The sequence below is a fragment of the Rhinopithecus roxellana genome, chromosome 19 (assembly GCF_007565055.1).
Source record: "Rhinopithecus roxellana isolate Shanxi Qingling chromosome 19, ASM756505v1, whole genome shotgun sequence".
NCBI classification, from domain to species: Eukaryota; Metazoa; Chordata; class Mammalia; order Primates; family Cercopithecidae; genus Rhinopithecus; species Rhinopithecus roxellana.
In genome coordinates, this window is record NC_044567.1 from 73,545,539 (window position 1) to 73,565,204 (window position 19,666).

At 43.6% G+C, this 19,666-nt stretch overlaps 2 protein-coding genes across 2 annotated transcripts in view; both read right to left on the reverse strand.

Annotated features, from left to right (window-relative positions):
- Nucleotides 1-19,666, reverse strand: part of LOC104669216 (leucine-rich repeat-containing protein 37A3-like) — a 77,410-nt gene that overhangs the window by 25,599 nt on the left and 32,145 nt on the right. The window contains 1 exon segment of the mRNA XM_030923015.1: nucleotides 1,079-3,309. Coding sequence (XP_030778875.1) covers nucleotides 1,079-3,309 — 2,231 coding nt within the window.
- On the reverse strand, nucleotides 3,765-4,701 carry LOC115894776 (leucine-rich repeat-containing protein 37B-like). Its single transcript, XM_030923016.1, has 2 exons — nucleotides 4,062-4,701; nucleotides 3,765-3,948 (listed from the first exon to the last, which is right to left on the reverse strand). Exons 1-2 carry the CDS (start codon nucleotides 4,552-4,554, stop codon nucleotides 3,908-3,910), a joined length of 534 nt encoding a protein of 177 aa, XP_030778876.1. The 5' UTR covers nucleotides 4,555-4,701; the 3' UTR covers nucleotides 3,765-3,907.

Sequence of the window (19,666 nt, forward strand, 5' to 3'; positions counted from 1 at the left end):
TTTTAGTAATTTAACCTCTCTTGCTTGGAAACTTTCAATGGCTTTCCACACCTCACTGTGTAATTTTCAAACTCCTGTAGCTGATAGTCAAGGTTTTACATAATCATATCTGCATTGCTCCCTCACCTAATTCTTTGCAGCCAGATTGGTCTACTAAATTCCAACCATACCTGTAGCCATGCCTTTGCCTAGACTGTACTCCCATTTTTTTTTCTATTTAACAAATTATAGCTAGTCTTTAAGACCCAAGTAAAGTTATAGCTTATCCATATAGCTTTCCTTGATCTCCACACCTCAAGGATCATAGATTCTGGTAAATTCTAGCACCGACAGTATGCATTTTCTTTTAGTGATTAATTATATATACCTCCCTTTTTATGCCTATTCTATTTCTTCCCTCCTATCATTTTCATGTTCTGGAGACAGTAGCATACTTGACCCTGGGTTTGACACAAAACGAGTGCTACGTATCGAAAGCCAGGGACAACGATGAGTTGTGGACATAACTAAAGGACTGAGTAATCATGTTAACAGCCAACACTCCTACATATGCTAGGCACTGATGAAGTGTTCCATATATTCACTCACCTAAATTTCACAACAATCCAATGAAATGGAAACTAGCATAACCCCCAGTTGAAAGGTGAGGAAACTCAGTCACAGAGCAGAATAACTTGCTCTGGGTCACCAACCTAATAAACAGACCTGGGTTCAACCCCAGGTAGCCTGGCTCCGGAATCAACTCTTAACCACTTAGAGCCTCATCACAGATCGGCAGAGGCTGCTGTAAAGAGGGTGAAGCAAAAATGGGAGGAGAGCAGCGGTTAAGCAATGATGTGATGGGGCTAAATAAAAATGGATGAGAAAACAAGTAAAAGACTGGAGTAAAAGCAAAAGACTGGAGAATGGGTCTAACATTAAAGGAGAATAAGAAGGCAGAATTGACAAGCAAAGGTGAAAGCAGAAAGTCAGTTGTCAGTATGGCTTGGGGAGATAAAGGAGGCCCACGAAGGCCTCCAGGAAAAGGCTGCCACATCAGGCAGGACACAGAGGATGACTGAGGAAAGGTGATTCTTACAAGATGGTGAAGGTGCCATTGTAGGTGTTGGGCTCTGGCACAGGCACTTGGCGGAGCCTCTGCTTTGGGCCGAGATTAACACATGACAGCGTCTCATTTCCGCAGGTACAGAGCTCACATATGTTGGTGCTTGTGGAGGCCTTCTGTTCCTCTGATGCAGTTAAAGCCTTATTTTGGGTGTGACTTTCAGACTGCACCAATGAATCCTGAGTAGGTTCTAGTTCAGTATGTGGACCTGTGACTTCAGTCAGGCTTCGATGCAGAGTCTGAACCTGGTCTGGATGAGAAGCTGTAGTCTTCTCCAGGGCTGAAGAATGTCCAATCTCTATAATGGGCTCTGGAGTTATGGCAAGCCCTGGGTCTGGAGGCTGAGTCGAGGTCTCCTCTGTGGTTGGAGATGGTTTAACCTCTGTAGTAGGTTTTGTAGTTATGTTAAGCTTCAGGGCCAGAGGTTGAACTGTGACTTGAGTCAGGTGTGAATGCTGACCCTGACCCTTGTCTGAAGGTGGAAGTGTCACCTCAGGGTGTTCTGGAGGAGGAGCTGTAGTCATCAGGGCTGTAGAAAGTTCAACCTCCGCAGGGGGTTCTGGAGTGATGGTAAGTCGCAGGTCCAAAGGTTGAACTGTGACGCTGGGTGACATTGGATGCTGAGCTTCATGCTGACCTGGTGTTGGAATTGTTACCTCTTGATGTACTAGAAGTTGGGGTACAACTTTCTTAGTAGACTGAGTTGGGGTCTCCTGCATGGTTGGAGAAAGTTCAACCTCTGTTGTGGATTCTGGAATGATGGTAAGCCCTAGGTCCAAAGGTTGAACCATGGCTTGAGTCAGGTGTGAATGCTGAGTCTGAACCTGGTCTGAAGGTGGAAGTGTCACCTCAGGGTGTTCTGCAGGAGGAGCTATAGTCATCAGGACAGTAGAAAGTTCAACCTTTGTTGTGGATTCTGGAGTGATGATAAACCCCGGGTCCAAAGGTTGAACTGTGACGCTGGGTGACACTGGATGCTGAGCTTCATCCTGACCTGGTGTTGGAACTGTTATCTCTTGATGTACTGGAAGTTGGGATACAACTTTCTTAGGAGGCTGAGTTGGGGTCTCCTGCATGGTTGGAGAAAGTTCAACCTCTGTCACGGACTCTGGCGTGATGCTAAGCCCCAGGTCCAAAGGTTGAACTGTGGCTTGATTCAGGTTTGAATGCTCTGGAGGTTGAGCTACAACTTCATTAGGGAGCTCTGGAGTCTCAGCTGGGGCCTCCTGCTGGGTTAGAGAAGACTCACCCTCCTCAGCGGTCTGTAGATGCTCAGTTTCAGCCTCCTGCTGGGTTGGAGAGGGGTTCTCACTATTAACAGGTTCCGGAGATTGAACTGAAGTCTCCTGTTGAATTGCTAAAGGTCCAGCCTCTTCCAGTGACTCTGGAGGCAGAGGTGGGCCCCCGTGCTGAGTGGCGGGAGGTTCTGCATCATTACCTGGCCCTGAGAGCTGAGCTGTAGCCTCCTGGAGGACTGGAGAAGTTCCCACCTCTGCACTAGGCTCTATTATGGTGAGCTGCGTGTCTGGAGGCTTAACAGAGACATTGGGAAAATCTGAATGCTGAGTTTGATGGTGACCAGGAGGTGAAACTGTGACTTCATGATGTTCTGAGGGCTGAGCTGGGGCCTCCTGCTGGGCTGGAGAAGACTCCACCTCCCCAGAAGACTCAGAAGGCTGAGCTGGCTGCTCCTGCTCACTGGGGGAAAGTTCAGCCTCTATAGGAGGACCTGGAAACTCAGTTGGGGCCTCCTGTTGGATTGCAGATGGCTCCAACTCTTCTGGAGGCTGAGCTGGGGTCTCCTGCTGGGCTGGAGAAGATTCAACCTCCCCAGAAGACTCAGAAGGCTGAGCTGGCTGCTCCTGCTTACTGGGGGAAAGTTCAGCCTCTATAGGAGGACCTGGAAGCTCAGTTGGGGCCTCCTGTTGGATTGCAGATGACTCCATCTCTTCTGGAGGCTGAGCTGGGGTCTCCTGCTGGGCTGGAGAAGATTCCACCTCCCCAGAAGACTCAGAAGGCTGAGCTGGCTGCTCCTGCTCACTGGGGGAAAGTTCAGCCTCTATAAGAGGACCTGGAAGCTCAGTTGGGGCCTCCTGTTGGATTGCAGATGACTCCATCTCTTCTGGAGGCTGAGCTGGGGTCTCCTGCTGGGCTGGAGAAGATTCCACCTCCCCAGAAGACTCAGAAGGCTGAGCTGGCTGCTCCTGCTCACTAGGGGGAAGTTCAGGCTCCATAGGAGGACCTGGAGGCTCAGCTGGGGCCTCCTGTTGGGTTGCAGAAGGTTCCACCTCCTCTGGAGGCTGACCTGGGGACTCCTGCTGGGCTTGGGAAGATTCTGTCTCGTTTTCAGCCTCTGGAGTCATGGGAACCTCCACATCTGCACGTTTAACTGTAATGCCAGGCAAGTTATAAAGAGATTGATCCTCACCTGGGGGTTGAACTGTCACCTCAGGATTCGGTAGAGTTAGACTCTCCATAGAGGATGCTGGAGGCAGAGCTGGGGCCTCCTCCTGGGTTGAAGAAGGTTCTTCCTCCTCAGGGAGCTGTGGAAGCTGCCCTGGGGCATCTTGCTGGAGTAAAGAGGATTGGATGTCTTCAAGCATCTCTGGATTTTGAGTTTCAGTCTCTAGATGGAATTGAGAAAGTCCAACTTGCTCAGGGGGCCCTGGAGGCTCATCTGAGTTCACCCTGAGTTCTGGAGGCAGGCTGCTGGGATACAGTGTATCCATACTCGAATATTCATCCTGCAAAGTCTGTTTCTGATGCCCAGACTTGGATAATTGGTGTGGAATTCCATCAATCTCAGCAAGGCTCCAACGCTGAGCTACATCTTTCTTCAGGTTCTTGGGCGAAACAATAAATGTGGTTGGTTTTGAAATCTTATTGTCTAGCGGAACAAGTCTTTCATCTGCCTGATGACCTGCAGCCCGATCTAGATCTGCAGTTGGAACCTTACTTTTGAGGCGAGGAAGCTGAACTAGGGTCTGGTTCTCATCCCCGTCCAGCAGTGGGACCACCTCTGGGAGCCTTTCTTGCGGAGTCAACTTCTCATTTAAATCCTGGTGTGCAGCGGAGAACTGCTCTGGCCCCAGGGGGAGCTCTTCAGCCGAATCTGGGTCCAGGAATGGAACCAAATTTTCAGTCGATTCCTGGGGCAGGGCTGACATCTGCGAGGAAGCAGAGGGCCCCAGGTAATCAAAGTCCCCCGGGTCTGCCGGGGGAGTGGGCGCATGGGGAGATTCCCATGGGAGATGGGCGGAGCGGGAAGACCGGGGCTCAGGCGGCCCCAGGGGGTTAGAGGTCAGCTGGAGCGGGTCTTTGACCCACTCCAGAGGCTGAGCCTCCTTGACTAGTAGACACAATAGTTGCCACGTGAGGAGAGGCCATGGGCCCCAGAAACGCGGTCGGGACATGACACACGCAGGTGCTGCGCACTGAGCGGGAGTCATTCTGGCAACCCCAAGATGCTCGTGCCCCTTATAAGCGTGCACCCCGCCCTGTCTTTATGACACCTTTATTTATGCCACCTTTATTAGGCTTGGGTCCAGATCTGCTCCATGTCACCAGGGCAATCTTATGTCACAATCCCGCTCAAACACCCCCCCCCCTTAGGGAGGAAGGATTTGGGCCACAGACCCAGGTGGTCCCAGGACTCCAGCAGCCTGCTGTGGTGTGGTGGGGTGGGGTCACGGGACCTTGCCTTGGGATCTTCAGAAGTGCTAGTCCAGTTGTGGCAGCCTGAACTCTTCCTCCTCCAAGGTGAAATCCGAGCATACTCTTCCTTTCAGGGAGACCAACTGAGCTGCAAAATTGGCGCCAGTTAGGGTGGCAGGCACGACGCACATTACAGTCATTTATTCCAAACTGTTGCCGTTTTCACTAAACTGTCGCATGTTTGATAATGAATTCACCACCCTACTAGGTAGGGGCTGCCAGGGAATAAGCGAGGACTCCAAATTTTCTGTAGGAGGGGTGTTGAGGGTGGGCAATTCAGTCTGGGAAAGAAGGCTTTAATCCAAGTGAAGAGCCCTTTGCACTAGCAGGGAGGAGGCTGAACCGTCATCCTGCCTTGACTCAACACAGCCATTACCCTAGAAGTTACAGCGCCACCCTTCAGAGATCTACCCTGTGTGCACACATGGAGAAGGGGCTTAGGCTGTTAAAGTCAACATGTTAAATAATTTTCTGAAATGCGACTGTAATTAGAACACAGCTGACTTCCCCCACAGCCATTCTTACCTATTACTGTCTGGCACAATTATCAGCATGTAAACTCCAAGAAGGTGCTTCATCTTATTCCAGTGCCTAGCATAGGCGTAGGGTGCATAGTGATGGTTTTAAAACTGAAGGGGGGCTGTGCACAGGGGCTCACACCCATAATGCCAGAACTTTGGGAGGCCGAGGTGGGCAGATCACTGAGGTCAGAAGTACCACACCAGCCTGATCAACATGCTGAAATCCCATCTCTACTAATAGCCGGGCGTGGTGGTGCATGCCTGTAATCCCAGCTACTAGGGAGGTTGAAGCAGGAGAATCACTTGAACCTGGGAGGCAGAGGTTGCAGTGAGCCTAGATCGCAACATTGCACTTTAGCCTGGGCAGTAAGAGAGAAACTCCGTCTCAATAAAATAAAACAAAATAAAACTGAAGGGATTCCAAGATTCACCTTCTTTTTTTTTTTTTTTTTTTTTTTTGAGACGGAGTCTGGCTCTGTGGCCCAGGCTGGAGTGCAGTGGCGGGATCTTGGCTCACTGCAAGCTCCACCTCCTGGGTTCACGCCATTCTCCTGCCTCAGCCTCCCGTGTAGCTGGGACTACAGGCGCCGGCCACCGCAACCGGCTAATTTTTTGTATTTTTAGTAGAGACGGGGTTTCACCGTGTTAGTCAGGATGGCCTCGATCTCCTGGCCTTGTGATCCTCCCGTCTCGGCCTCCCAAAGTGCTGGGATTACAGGCGTGAGCCACCACGCCCGGCCAGATTCACCTTATTTAGGGATGGATCTTTGTTATAATCAGATTTCTGAAATCAGTGCTGACTTCCTCTCACATTTCACAGGAACCTAGAATTTTTTTTTTTTTTTTGAGACGGAGTCTGGCTCTGTCGCCCAGGCTGGAGTGCAGTGGCCGGATCTCAGCTCACTGCAAGCTCCGCCTCCCAGGTTCACGACATTCTCCTGCCTCAGCCTCCCCAGTAGCTGGGACTACAGGCGTCCGCCACCTTGCCCGGCTACTTTTTTTTTTTTGTATTTTTTAGTAGAGACGGGGTTTCACCGTGTTAGCCAGGATGGTCTCAATCTCCTGATCTCGTGATCCAGCCGTCTCGGCCTCCCAAAGTGCTGGGATTACAGGCTTGAGCCACTGCGCCCGGCCAAACCTAAACTTCTTAAAGCTTGAAGTTTACTGGGTGGGTTTTATTTAAATTGAGTTAAAATAATTATTTTACAGGGAAGGACTTCAAAACACGTTGCAACTTCGGGGTGAAAGTTAAATAAAACACTCTAGCCCCAAATTAAGTTCCCACTGAAATGAAACTTTTGCTCCTTTTTTAAAAAAAAAATTCCACAAATAGTAAATAATGACTATTTTCTTTTGAGATTACTTTAGAAACTTAATCCCTATTTAAGAGCTTTCATATGCAGTCATGTGTTGCCTGCCATGTGAGGAGCTTGAGAAATGTGTCATTAGGTGATTTCACCATTGTGCTAACATCATGGCATATACTTACACAAACCTAGGTGGTATAGCCTACAGCACACCTAGGCTATATGGTATGGTCTATGACTCCTAGGCCACAAACCTCTACTATGTGTTACTGTACTGAATATTAAAGGCAACTGTCACAGAATGGCAGGTATTTGTGTATGTAAACATGGAAAAGGTATAGTTAAAATACTGTATAAAAGATAAAAATGGGGCCCAACCACAGTGGCTCATGCCTGTAATCCCAGCACTTTGGGATGCGGAGGTGGGTGGATCACCTGAGGTCAGGCGTTCGAGACCTGCCTGGCCAACATGGCAAAAACCAGTCTCTACTAAAAATACAAAAATTAGCTGAGTATGGTGGCGCATGCCTATAATCCCAGCTACTCGGGAGGCTGAGGTAGGAGAATCACTTGAACCCAGGAGGTAGAAGTTACAGTGAGCTGAGATCACACCATCACACTCCAGCCTGGGCAACAGAGTGAGACTCCATCTCAACAACAACAACAACAACAACAACAAGATAAAAATGGTATGCCTGTATAGGGATAGCTCCATTATACTCCCATGGAACCACCATCATATATGTGGTCTACTGTTGACCAAAACTTCATTTTGCAGCACATGATCGTAAATGATTGACAGAAAGATCTTCAGTAAAATAGTCCACCCAAGGTATATGGGAGATATTGAGATCCAAGTAATAAGCCATATTTGAAAGGCATTATAGTTTTCGAAAGCTGTAGCACAATCAGTCTTAAGGCCACTTACTTTCTCCCCACATCTCTGGGATCCTGTTTGAAGGGAGTTCTAAAAAGGCCTGTGTTCAAGCAGCCCAGCATCCCTTACTCCTGGGGCCGGGGGAGACTAACCCCTCTCCTATCTCCACAACTGTAGTAATACAGTCCTCAGTTCTGCTCTCCAAACTTCAAATAAGGGGTCAGAGCCAAGGGTCAAGACTTTAGGAAAAACCCCAGAAATACCCTGCACTCAAAAAGCAGTTTCAGAGCTTCACATTTTCCTGAGAATGAAACAAATTATCCTCCAAATTCTGCTGCTTATTTTGAATTATGGTTATACTGGATATGTTATCTGACCCTTGAGTTTTTTTTTGTTTTTCTGAGATGGGAGTTTCACTCTTGTTGCCCAGGCTGGAGTGCAATGGAGCGATCTTGGCTCACCACAACCTCCACCTCCCAGGTTCAAGCGATTCTCCTGCCTCAGCCTCCCGAGTAGCCGGATGCATGCGCCACTGCTTCCCCATGTTGGTCAGGCTGGTCTTGAGCTCCCAACCTCAGGTGATCCGCCCGCCTTGGCCTCCCAAAGCACGTTTGAGCCACTGTGCCCGGCCCTGTTACCTTTGAGTTTTTATCTCCACATACTTGAATTAAACCGGGTAGTTCTTCTTCCCATCTGACATCTACAATCTCTTCACTGGGTCTGTACTCCACAGCTATTTTATCACTTTCTGAAATAAAGTTAGCAAGGATCAATTCAGAATGTTTTTCATTCTAAAACTTCCTGCATATATTGGTAGCAGCCCACAATGAGACATTATTTTGGTTTCTAAAAGCAGAAAATAAGAGCACTTTCCTGGAAGTTCCCTCATTATACCCTTGGACTTTTTCTTTTTTTTGGAGACAGGGTCTCACTCTGTACCCAGGCTGGAATGCAGTGACACTATCAGAGCTCACTGCAGCCTGGAATTCCTGGGCTCAAGTGATCTTCCCGCCTCAGCCTCCAGAGTAACAGGGTCTACTCCCCTGTGCCCAGCTAATTCTCTTTTTTAGAGACATGGTCCCGCTTTGTTGCCCAGGCTGATCTCAAACTCCTGGCGTGAACTGATCCTTCTGTCTTGGTCTCCCAAAGTGCTGAGATTTCAGGCGTGAGTCACCATGTCTGGTCTCACAGCTCAGTTTTTAACATATGTATGAAATATCAACTGTGTTTGGGTCACAGGACTTTATGATGTTACAGATAGGAACTAAGGAATAATAACATAGGAAATAAAAAATGTGGAAACAAAAATGTTGAATCACAACATGACTAAATGGATAGGCATCAGGTGTGGGGTCAAAGTAAGTTCAAATCCAAAATAGAGACCACGGGGCTAGTAGACACTTCACATTAGAAGCACAGCTGGGTGTCTACTCACTGAGAACCGGAATTCCACCAGATACAATGAACACAGCTTCAGAGTGAAAACATTTTAACATTTTTTTTGGCAGAAAATGGCCCACACATGCTCTATAGACAATACAGCTTCCTTTAAGGCAAACTAGAGCTATAATGCTTTTGGTCTAAGAAGTTTTGAGTGTGTGCAAGGGATACCTCTGCACACTAGGGAGAGGGAGACAACCCACACATTTGGCTTCGTTATTAAAGGTCCTCCCTCCCTGTAACCAGATGGGTTATTTCCCCTAAGATCCAGATGAGCAAAAATTCATACACATTCGATGAAATTCCAGAAGTTACCTTCAAACTCTGCTACTCCTTGAATGCCATGAAAATATTGGGAAAAAAAAAAAAGAAAAAAACAAAAAAACCACCTTTCTGCTCAGCAAGGGATTGATATTATCACGTTTGAGAGAACTTCAGAATCTCAGGCCTGAACCCAGGGCTGCTAAATTAGGATCTGCAGTTTCTCACAATCTTCAGGTGATTTATATGGTCATTAAAGTTTGAAAAGCTGCCTTGAAACAGTCCTTCCTAAAACTGAAGTGGAGGAGAAGCAAAAATCATCTGGCAAATTGTTCAAAGTAATCTGAAATGCAACCCAAATTTACAGAATCCCAGATGAAGCTCAATAATCTGTATTTTTATCCTTCTCCCCAAATAATTCTGATGTGCAGGCAAGTTTGAAAACCACTGCTTTAAAGAAAATGGATACTCCCCTTACCAAGCAGAAAGTAGGGTTTTGGAAACTCATGCAAGGGAAGCAAAAAGATGCCTCAGGAGGCAACAATTACAGCAGGATTGATGCAAAAGGAAGCCGAAGCTTAACCAAAGACATTAATATGTGCCTACAAAAGAAAATGCTAAGGAAGTCAAGTGGTCTGCATGAATTCTGAAGACAAATGGAGAAGCAAAGAACAAAATTTGTCAATGAATTTCCAGCACAGTCTAGGTTAAGGGAGTGACTTTCTTGACTGAATGACACAGACTCTGGGCCACCTGGTCGGTTATTACCTTAATGGAGGAATTATATTACCATGTGCAGGTACTTTAATTAGAATGACCTGGCAGTTACTGAGGCAAAATTTTCTGCTCCTTTGTATCCTGCAACACAAGAAGGATCTACATGGATGTTCTCTTCTCTGAACTGTTTGCATGAACTGGTCAACGGCACTCATCATGCCTTGGGTTTTAAATCTGCATCGTGGTCATAATCTGTTAATTAATTTCTCATATTTTTAATAAAAAGTTTGCCTATATATTTTAGAGAGAAATTACCTTACTTTGCTGAAATTCTGAGAAATCCTAGACAGTTTTCAAGGCCGGGCTCAAATGTCACCTCTACTACCCTTTGCTGTGCCTCCTGGCACTGTGCTTCTGACACTCTGTACGGTCCCCCATGACAGCGTGAGCACGACTATATTACAGGCAATTACTCATGCCCCCCTGGCTCATTTGTTGACTCCTTTAGAGCACAGATCATGTTTTATTTATTGTAGCAACTAAAACAGTGTTTGTTCAACCAATGACACCCATAAACAAAACTACCTGCCAAAGGCAGAGATGCAGGGGTAAAGTCATGCCAAGATTAAATCTCAGAAACCACTGTAGATTTTTCAGAGTTGACCAATACATTTATTGTATTAATTGTAAAAAAAAAAATTTACAGTGTTTTCAGACTTCTAGACTTCAAAAGACAACTCTATACAATGTGTGTTTCTAGAAGGAAAACGTGTAACATTGTCCCCTTATTTCTAATTGGTATCTGAGAAAAAGAGGCCTCACTCAGTTTTGGTATAGGGAAGGGGGAAGTTCATTTCCAGCAGAATTTAATACTCCAGAACTAATAAAATCTAATTATTTAATCTGCTATTACATATCTATAAACCATGAATGGCATATCAACAAGAAATAATCTGTGATGCATTTAAAGCTTTTTAAAATGATGAAACGTATTTGTCAAATGTAACAAGGATTCACCTTCTAATGTAGAATAGTGTCCCAGTCTAGTATTAACGTTATTAATGAACAAGGCTATGTTCTTCAAGTACATTCCATTTGCCCCCAATCCCTATCTTCTGTGTCAATAATAATATAAAAATCACCAGCTGGCTTCTATAGGTGCTTTCTTTTTTTTTTTGAGACCGAGTCTCGCTCTGTCGCCCAGGCTGGAGTGCAGTGGCGCAATCTTAGCTCACTGCAACCTCCACCTCCCAGGTTCAAGCCACTCGCCTGCCTCACTCCCAAGTAGCTGGATTACAGGAGCCCATCACCACACCCGACTAATTTTTATATTTTTAGTAGAGATGTAGTCTCACTATGTTGGCCAGGCTGGTCTCAAATTCCTGACCTCAAGTGATCCACCCGCCTAGGCCTCTCAAAGTGCTGGGATTACAGGCGTGAGCCACCATGCCTGGCCTATACAGTGCTTTCTATTTGCCAGACATTGTGCTAAGCACTTTAAAGCGCATTATCTCATTTTATCCTCAGATCAGCTCCATAAAATAGCTACCATTATTACCTCTACATGTATATAGATATACGTGTGTATGTATATATACACACACATATATATATCTATATACATTGAAAGTCTCACCAGTGTTTTCACTTTTGCCTTCAACCACTATACATATTTTCAAGAGTTTAAGAGGAGAAACAATCATTTGTGTTTTAAAATTTTCCCAGATACCATTTCTGCTGCTCTTTCTTTATCTCTGAAGTTCTAGTATTACCACTGGTATAATTTTCCTTTGGCCTAAAGACCTTCTTATACATTTATTTTAGAGCAGAACTTCTGACAACACATTCTCTTAGATTTTCTTCATCCGAAATGTCTTTTTTCTTTTTCTTTTTGCCTTAATTGTTGAAGGATATTTTTGCTGGATATAGAATTCTGGATGGACATTTCTCTCAGTACTTTAAAGATGTTCTGCAATTACTTGAATCGCTGAAAGGCTTAAAGTTGGGGACCGGCTCTACCACATACATGTTTTACAGAAAGGTTCATTACTTTTATATCTTCATTGTGGACCATAGCCTTTATCATCACTAAACCTTTGTCTCATTTGAGTTTTTAAATTTTGTTTGAACCTAAACTTTTGTAACTCCTTTCTTTTTATTTCCTACAATGTGGAGTTTATCAGGGACAACAAAGGCAGTTGGAAATACATAACTGGAGTTTAGAAGAGAGGTCTAGGTAGGAAAATAGATCTAGAAGTCATTGATATTTTGGTGGTAATTGAGTCAACTGATAATTAGGGGAAAGTTGGGGAAACTAAATGCTGAGGACTATCACATGTAAGAGGGATGTTTGAAGGAGGAATAACTGGTCAAGGAGATTGGGTCATGAGTGGCAACAGGAAATTTAAGAAGGATGTAGTGGCCAAAGGTATCATACATGCATTGTATATGTATGTAGATATATATCTTTCAATGTATGTAGATATATGTCTACATACATATACACTGTATGCATGTAGATATACATTGAAAGTATAGATATATATCTATATCTAATTGAAAGTGTATATGGATATATACACACATACACACACATATATATACAATTATAAGGGAGGGGGTTAGAATAAAGAAACCTAAGTGGTTGCAATACTTTTATGTTTTATTTAGAGGTAAAATGCTAACTCTAAGTAGGTAGGTTAGGTATATATTTTGTAATTCCTACAGCAAAAACATAGCACAGATATGACCAAAAGCCAGTTAATAAAACATAACACTAAAAAATATTCATTTAATCCAAAAGTAGGCAGAAAAAAGAAACAGAAGAAACCCCCCAAAAAAGAGATAATCAGAAAAGAAATAATAAAATAGGAAACCTAAATCCAGTCATTATCAATCATATTAAATGTAAATGGTCCAAAACACATTAATTAAAAGACACTGTCAGATGACATTTAAAAGAAAAATTAAAAAAAAAAAAAGAAACCATTTGAAAATACAATGATATGGCCAGGTATGGTGGCTCATGCCTATAATCCCAGCATTTTGGGAGGCTGAGGTGGGCAGGTGGCTTGAGCCCAGGAATTGAAGACCAACCTGGGCAACATGGCAAACCCTCATCTCTATTTTTACAAATTAAAAAGTAAATGAATATCATGATATATAGATTAAAAGCAAAAGGGTAGAGAAAAATGTCATTCTAACACTAGTCAAAAACAGTATTATGTTACTAATATAAAACACTAATTTTATATTAGTATTAAATAATGGGTTTTTGTTGGTTTTTTGTTTTTCTAAGACGGAGTCTTGCTCTGTTACCCAGGCTAGAGTGCAGTGGCATGATCTCGGCTCACTGCAACCTCTGCCTCCCGGCTTCAAGCAATTCTCCTGCCTCAGCCTCCCAAGTAGTTGGCATTACAGGTGCTCACCACCACGCCTGGCTAATTTTTGTATTTTTAGTAGGGACATTGTATCACTATCTTAGCCAGGATAGTCTCGAACTCCTGACCTCAGGTGATTCACCCGCCTCGGCCTCCCAAAATGCTGGGATTACAGGCATGAGGCACAGCACCCGGCCTTTATTTATGTATGAATTTATTTATTTAGAGATGGAGTCTTGCTCTGCTTCCCAGGCTGGGGTGCAGTGGTATGATCTTGGCTCACTGCAATATCCACCCCTTGGATTCAAGTGATCCTCTTGCTTCAACCTTCTGAGTAGTTGGGACTACAGACGTGTGCCACCGTGCCAGGCTGTTTTTCTATTTTTAGAAGAGACAGGGTTTCACCATGTTGGCCGATCTGGTCTCGAACTCCTGACCTCAGGTGATCCACCCGTCTTGGCCTCCCAAAGTGCTGGGATTACAGGCGTGAGCCACCATGCCTGGCCAAATAATGGTTTTTAATATAATGATTATTACCAGAAATAAAGGTTATTTCAGAATGATAAAGGGGTCAAATAATCAAGAGGACAAAACTGTAAATGTTCCTGCATCTAATAACAGGGCCTCAAAATACAGGATGTGTAAACAGACAGAATTTCAAGGAGAAAGAGAACAAACTCATAACAATCGTTGTAGCCTTCAACACTCCTTTCTCAGTAATCACTAGAACAAGCAGACAGGAAATCAGCAAGGATAGAGAAGACCTTAACATGATCAACCAACTTGACCTAATTATTATTTATGAAACACTTTACCTAAGAGCAGCAGAATACATCTTTCCTATTACAAACTGAACATTCACCTAAACAAACCATGTTTCAGGCAATATACAAACCTCTAAATTTTTTTTTTTTCTAATTCATCATACCAAGTATGTTATCTAACCATAATGGAATTAAATTAGAAACCAACAACGAAGATGTCTGGGAAATCCCTAAATGTTTGAAAATTAAACAATATGTTTTAAAACAAATAATGGGTCAAAGAGTAAGTCATAATAGAAATTTTACAATATTGTGAACCAAATGATAATGAAAATAAAACACGTATCACAAATTCTAAGATATGTTTTTAAAAGTGCACAAAGGGGCTGGGCGCGGTGGCTCATGCCTGTAATCCCAGCACTTTGGGAGCCGAGGCAGGTGAATCACCTGAGGTCAGGAGTTCCAGACCAGCCTGGACAACATGGTGAAACCCCATCTCTACTAAAAACCCAAAATTAGCTGGGCGTGGTGGTGGGTGACTGTAATCCCAGCTACTCAGGAGGCTGAGGCAGAAGAATCATTTCAACCCAGTAGGTGGAGGTTGCAGTGAGCCAAGATCGTGTCACTGCACTCCAGCCTGGGCAACAGACCAAGATTTTGCCTCAAAAAGAAAAAAAAAAAAAAAAAAAAAAAAAAAAGCATAAAGGAGCATGATGGTTTAGCCTGGAATCCCAGCATTTTGGGAGGCCAAGGCAGGAGGATTGCTTGAGCCCAAAAGTTCAAGCCCACCCTGGGCAATATAGTGAGACCTCGTCTCTATTTAAAAATAAAGAAAGAAAAATCAAAGAAAATGAGGTATACATGCACAAGAGGATATTATTCAGCCATTAAAAAAGTGAATCCAGGCCGGGTGTGGTGGCTCACACCTGTAATCCCAGCACTCTGAGAGGCTAGGCAGGTGGATCATGAGGTCAGGGGTCCAAGAACTGACGGGCTAACACGGCGAAACCCCGTCTCTACTAAAAATACAAAAACTAGCCAGGCGTGATGGCGGGCGCCTGTAGTCCCAGCTACTTGGGAGGCTGAGGCAGGAGAATCGCTTGAACCTGGGAGACGGAGGCTGCACCGGGCCGAGATTGTGCCACTGCACTATAGCCTAGGTGACAGAGCAAGACTTCGTCTCAAAAAAAAAAAAAAAAGTGAAAACCTTCATCTATAAAGCTTGAGGTTTAGAAAATAAAACCTGGAGGACATTATGTTAAGTGAAATAGGCCAAGGACAGATAGACAAGTATCACATATTCTCATTCATATATGAGAGATTAAGAAGTTGATGTCACGGAGATAAGCAGTAGAATGATGGTTACCGGGGGCTGGGAAGCAGGTAGGGATGAAGACAAGTTGATTCATGGGCATAAAAACTCAGTCAGATGGAATAAGTTTTAGTTTTTGTTTGCACAGTAGGGTGACTACAGTCAACAATAACTTAGTGCATATTTTAAAATAGCTAGAACATTTGTTATGCTCCCAATACAAAAAAAAGGATAAACATCTGAGATGATGGATAGCCTAATTAACCTGATTTGATCATTACACATTGTATGAATCTATCAAAATATTACATGCACCCTTATAAATATGTACACTCTACCTTAAGGAAACAGTGAAAAAAGAAGGTGTGGAACAACAGCGACCACAACAAAGTCAAAGAGGAAAATCTTTGTGAACTTGGGTTAGTCAGGCCAGGAATCGGCAAACCATGGCCAATCCCCTACCTGTTTTTGTAATAATCAAAAGAATAACAATATAACTGATAATTTGAAAATTATGTGAAATTCAAACTGCAGTGTTCAAAAAGTTTTACTGGAACAGCTATTCCCATTCACTTACATATTGTCTATGACTGCTTTCATTGCTACAATGGCAGAGTTGCAACAGGGACAGCAAGCTTGAAATATTTACTATCTGACCTTTTACAGAAAAAGTCTGGCAAGGTCTGGGTCAGGCAGAGTTGTCAGATGAACACCAAATGTGTAAGAAAAAAATGTGGGAAATCAGACTTCATTACAATTTAAAACTTATGCTCTGGGAAAAAGACACTGCTAAGACAATGAAACACAAGGCACAGATGGGGAGAAAAGATATGAACATCACACAGCCTAACAAAACACTTATATCCAAAATATATAAAGAACTCTTACTACCCAATAATAAGAAATTGGCCAGGCATGGTGGTTAACGCCTGTAATCCCAGCACTTTGGGAGGCCAAGGCAGGCAGATTGCTTGAGCTCAGGAGTTCAAGACCAGCCTGGGCAACATAGCAAAACCCCATCTCCATTAAAAACACAAAAATTAACCAGACATGGTGGCATGCACCTGTGGTCCCAACTACTTGGGAGGCTGAGGCGGGAGGATTACCTTGAGCCCAGGGTCGAGGGGAATGACAGACTGCAGCGAGCCAAGATCATGCCACTGCACTCCAGCGTGGGTGAAAGGGCGAGACTCTGTCTAAAAAAAAAATATATATATAAAAGTAGAATAAGAATAAAGAAAGCAATCCAATTAAACATCTTAAATAAAGATTGGGGTATCTTGGCCAGGCATGGCAGCTCATGCCTGTAATCTCAGCACTTCTGGAGGCCGAGGCAGGCGGATCGCTTAAGCACAGGAGTTCAAAATCAGTCTGGGCAGCATATCAAAACCCCATCTCTACAAAAAAAAAACAACAAAAAACTAGCCAGCTGTGGTGGTGTGCACTTGCAATCCCGGCTACTTGGGAGGCTGAGAGGTGGGAGGATGGCTTGAGCCCAGAAGGTGGAGGCTGCAGTGAGTGGTGACTGTGCCACTGTTCTCCAGTCTGGGGAACAGAGCAAGACTCTATCTCGGAAAAAGAAAAAAAAAAAAAAAAAAGATTTCAGTATTTTTCCATAAACAATAATATACAGATGGCAAATAAAAAGATGCACATAAAAAGAGACTCAGAACCATCAGTCACTAGGGACAAGCAAATTAAAAGCAGAAGGAGCTACCACCATATACTTATTAAGGTGGCTAAAAATAAAACAACAAAAACTGACGATGTCAAGTGCCAGGGAGGACACAGGGCAACTAGAACTCTTCACACATTTGCAGGTAAGAATGCAAAATGGTACAGCTACTTTGGAAAACAGTTTTGGCAGTTTCTTATAAACATACAACCCAGAAATCATACTCCTAGGTATTTACTCAAGAGAAACAAGTATTGTGTTCATACAAAAAACATTATGGAAATGTTTAGGGCAGCTTTATTCATAGCTCCCAAAAACTAGAAATAACTGAAATACTCAACTGTTGAGCAGATAAATGCACTGTGATACACTCATGTAAGGGACTGCTACTCAGCAATAAAGAAACTACTGACACAACAACATAGATGAATCACAAATACATTATGCACTGTACATGTATAAACTATTTTATTAAAAAATTAAGATACCTTTTAAAAAGTCAAACAGGCCGGGCGTGGTGGCTGACGCCTGTAATCTCAGCACTTTGGGAGGCCGAGGCCGGCGGATTACCTGAGGTCAGGAGTTCAAGATCAGCCTAGCCAACATGGTGAAACCCTGTCTCTACCAAAAACATCAAAAGTGAGCCAGACGTAGTGGCGGGCGCCTGTAATCCCAGCCACTCAGGAGGCTGAGATAGGAGAATCGCTTGAACCCAGGAGGTGGAGGTGGTGGAGGTTGCAATGAGCCAAGATCGTACCATTGCACTCCAGCCTGGGCGACAAGAACAAAATTAGGTGTCAAAAAATAAATAAAGCAATTCTCCTGCCTCAGCTTCCCAAGTAGCTGGGATTACAGGCACCCACCACCACACCTGCCTAATTTTTGCATTTTTAGTAGAGACGGGGTTTCACCATATTGGCCAGGCTGGTTTCAAACTCCTGACCTCAGGTGATCCACCCGCCTAGACCTCCCAAGGTGCTGGGATTACAGGTGTGAGCCACCGCACCTAGCATGTGTTTTATTTTTAATTTAGAACTCATGTATGGCTTGTCTATATAAGTTGAACTGGTAATGTGACACACAAACTGTTGTGAAAAATGCCAGTTACTTCGAATGTAAGCATTTTTCCAAAATCATTTGTGTCTACATCAATTCCTTCTATAAATCAGTAAGAAAAGGATGAAACAATTCAACAGGAAAAAGAACAAAGGATAGAAAACTCAGAGAAGAAACACAAATGTTCCATAAACATATAATGATATTTAATTAAATTCATGAGTAATCAGAAAAATTCAAATTTAGGTGGAATCCCTTTTATTCATCCATAACATCAACAAAAAGTTGGAGAATACCCAGCGGTGAAAAGGTGTGGGGGAAATGAATGATGTCATCTCCCCACACCTTTTCACCGCTGGGTATTTTCCAACTTAGAGTAAGATGGCACAACATTTTTGAGGGCAATTAAAATTTTATATCTACATAGTCTTCACTTCAACAATTCCATTTCTAGATATCTATGCTACAGGAATACTTGCCCATGTTCACAAAGAAGCATGTACAGGGATTTCACTGCAGCAATGCAGGTAACAAGAAAACTAAGCATAATCTAAATATTCATCCATTGGGGAATTATTAAATAAACTATGATGCATCCAGACTATGGATGATGCAGGAGTTTAAATGAATGGGGTGACCGTCTGAGTACTGGGAAGGAAAGAATCTAAGACATATCATGAAGTGAAAGAAAGATGTTACCATTTATGTAAAGAAAAAAGATTTTTCAAGCAACACAATAAATCCATTTTGCTTTATGTAAATATGTATGCAGGCAAATGGGAAAAACTCTGGAAGGATGTATACTAAATGCAGAGTAGCATTACCTCAGGGATGAGGGAGTAGGGCACAAGCAGGGTTTTTGTTGTAACTGCTATTGCATTTTTATACATTAAAAATAGAATCGGGCTGGGGGTAGTGGCTCATGCCTGTAATATGAGGATGTTAGGAGGCCAAGGTGAGAGGAGAACTTGAGCTCAGGAGTGCAAGACCAGCCTAAGCAGCATGGGAAGACCCTGTCTCTACAAAAAATACAAAATTGGGTGGGCGTGGTAGCATGCACCTGTGGTCCCAGCTACTTGGGAGGCTGAGGTGGAAGGATCGCTTGAGGCTGGGAGGTGAAGGCTGCAATGAAATGTAATTGTGCCACTGCACTCCAGCCTGGGGGACAAAGTAATATCCTGACTCTGAAAAAAAAAGAGGAAAAAAGAGAATATAACCATGTATTATTTGTATGATAAATAAATTTAAGTTGCCTCTTAAAGAGAGCCTACCAAATTTAATTTTAAAATAACCATAGGATTGCAATCAGCAGAGGCTGATTTGGGGAATGGAGGGGAAATATCTTTTTTCAGAGGTATTGACCTCAAAATTCTGGACTGAGAAGGATCTTACAATGCAGTTAGTTTTCTGTCATATTCAGAGAGAATATACACTCACAGTTTCTCGGTCCAACTGTATGCTTTCCATACATTTCCATCAATGTGAGAAATATAGTTTCCGTGGAAATCTCTGTGAAGAAACACAGTTTATATCCTTG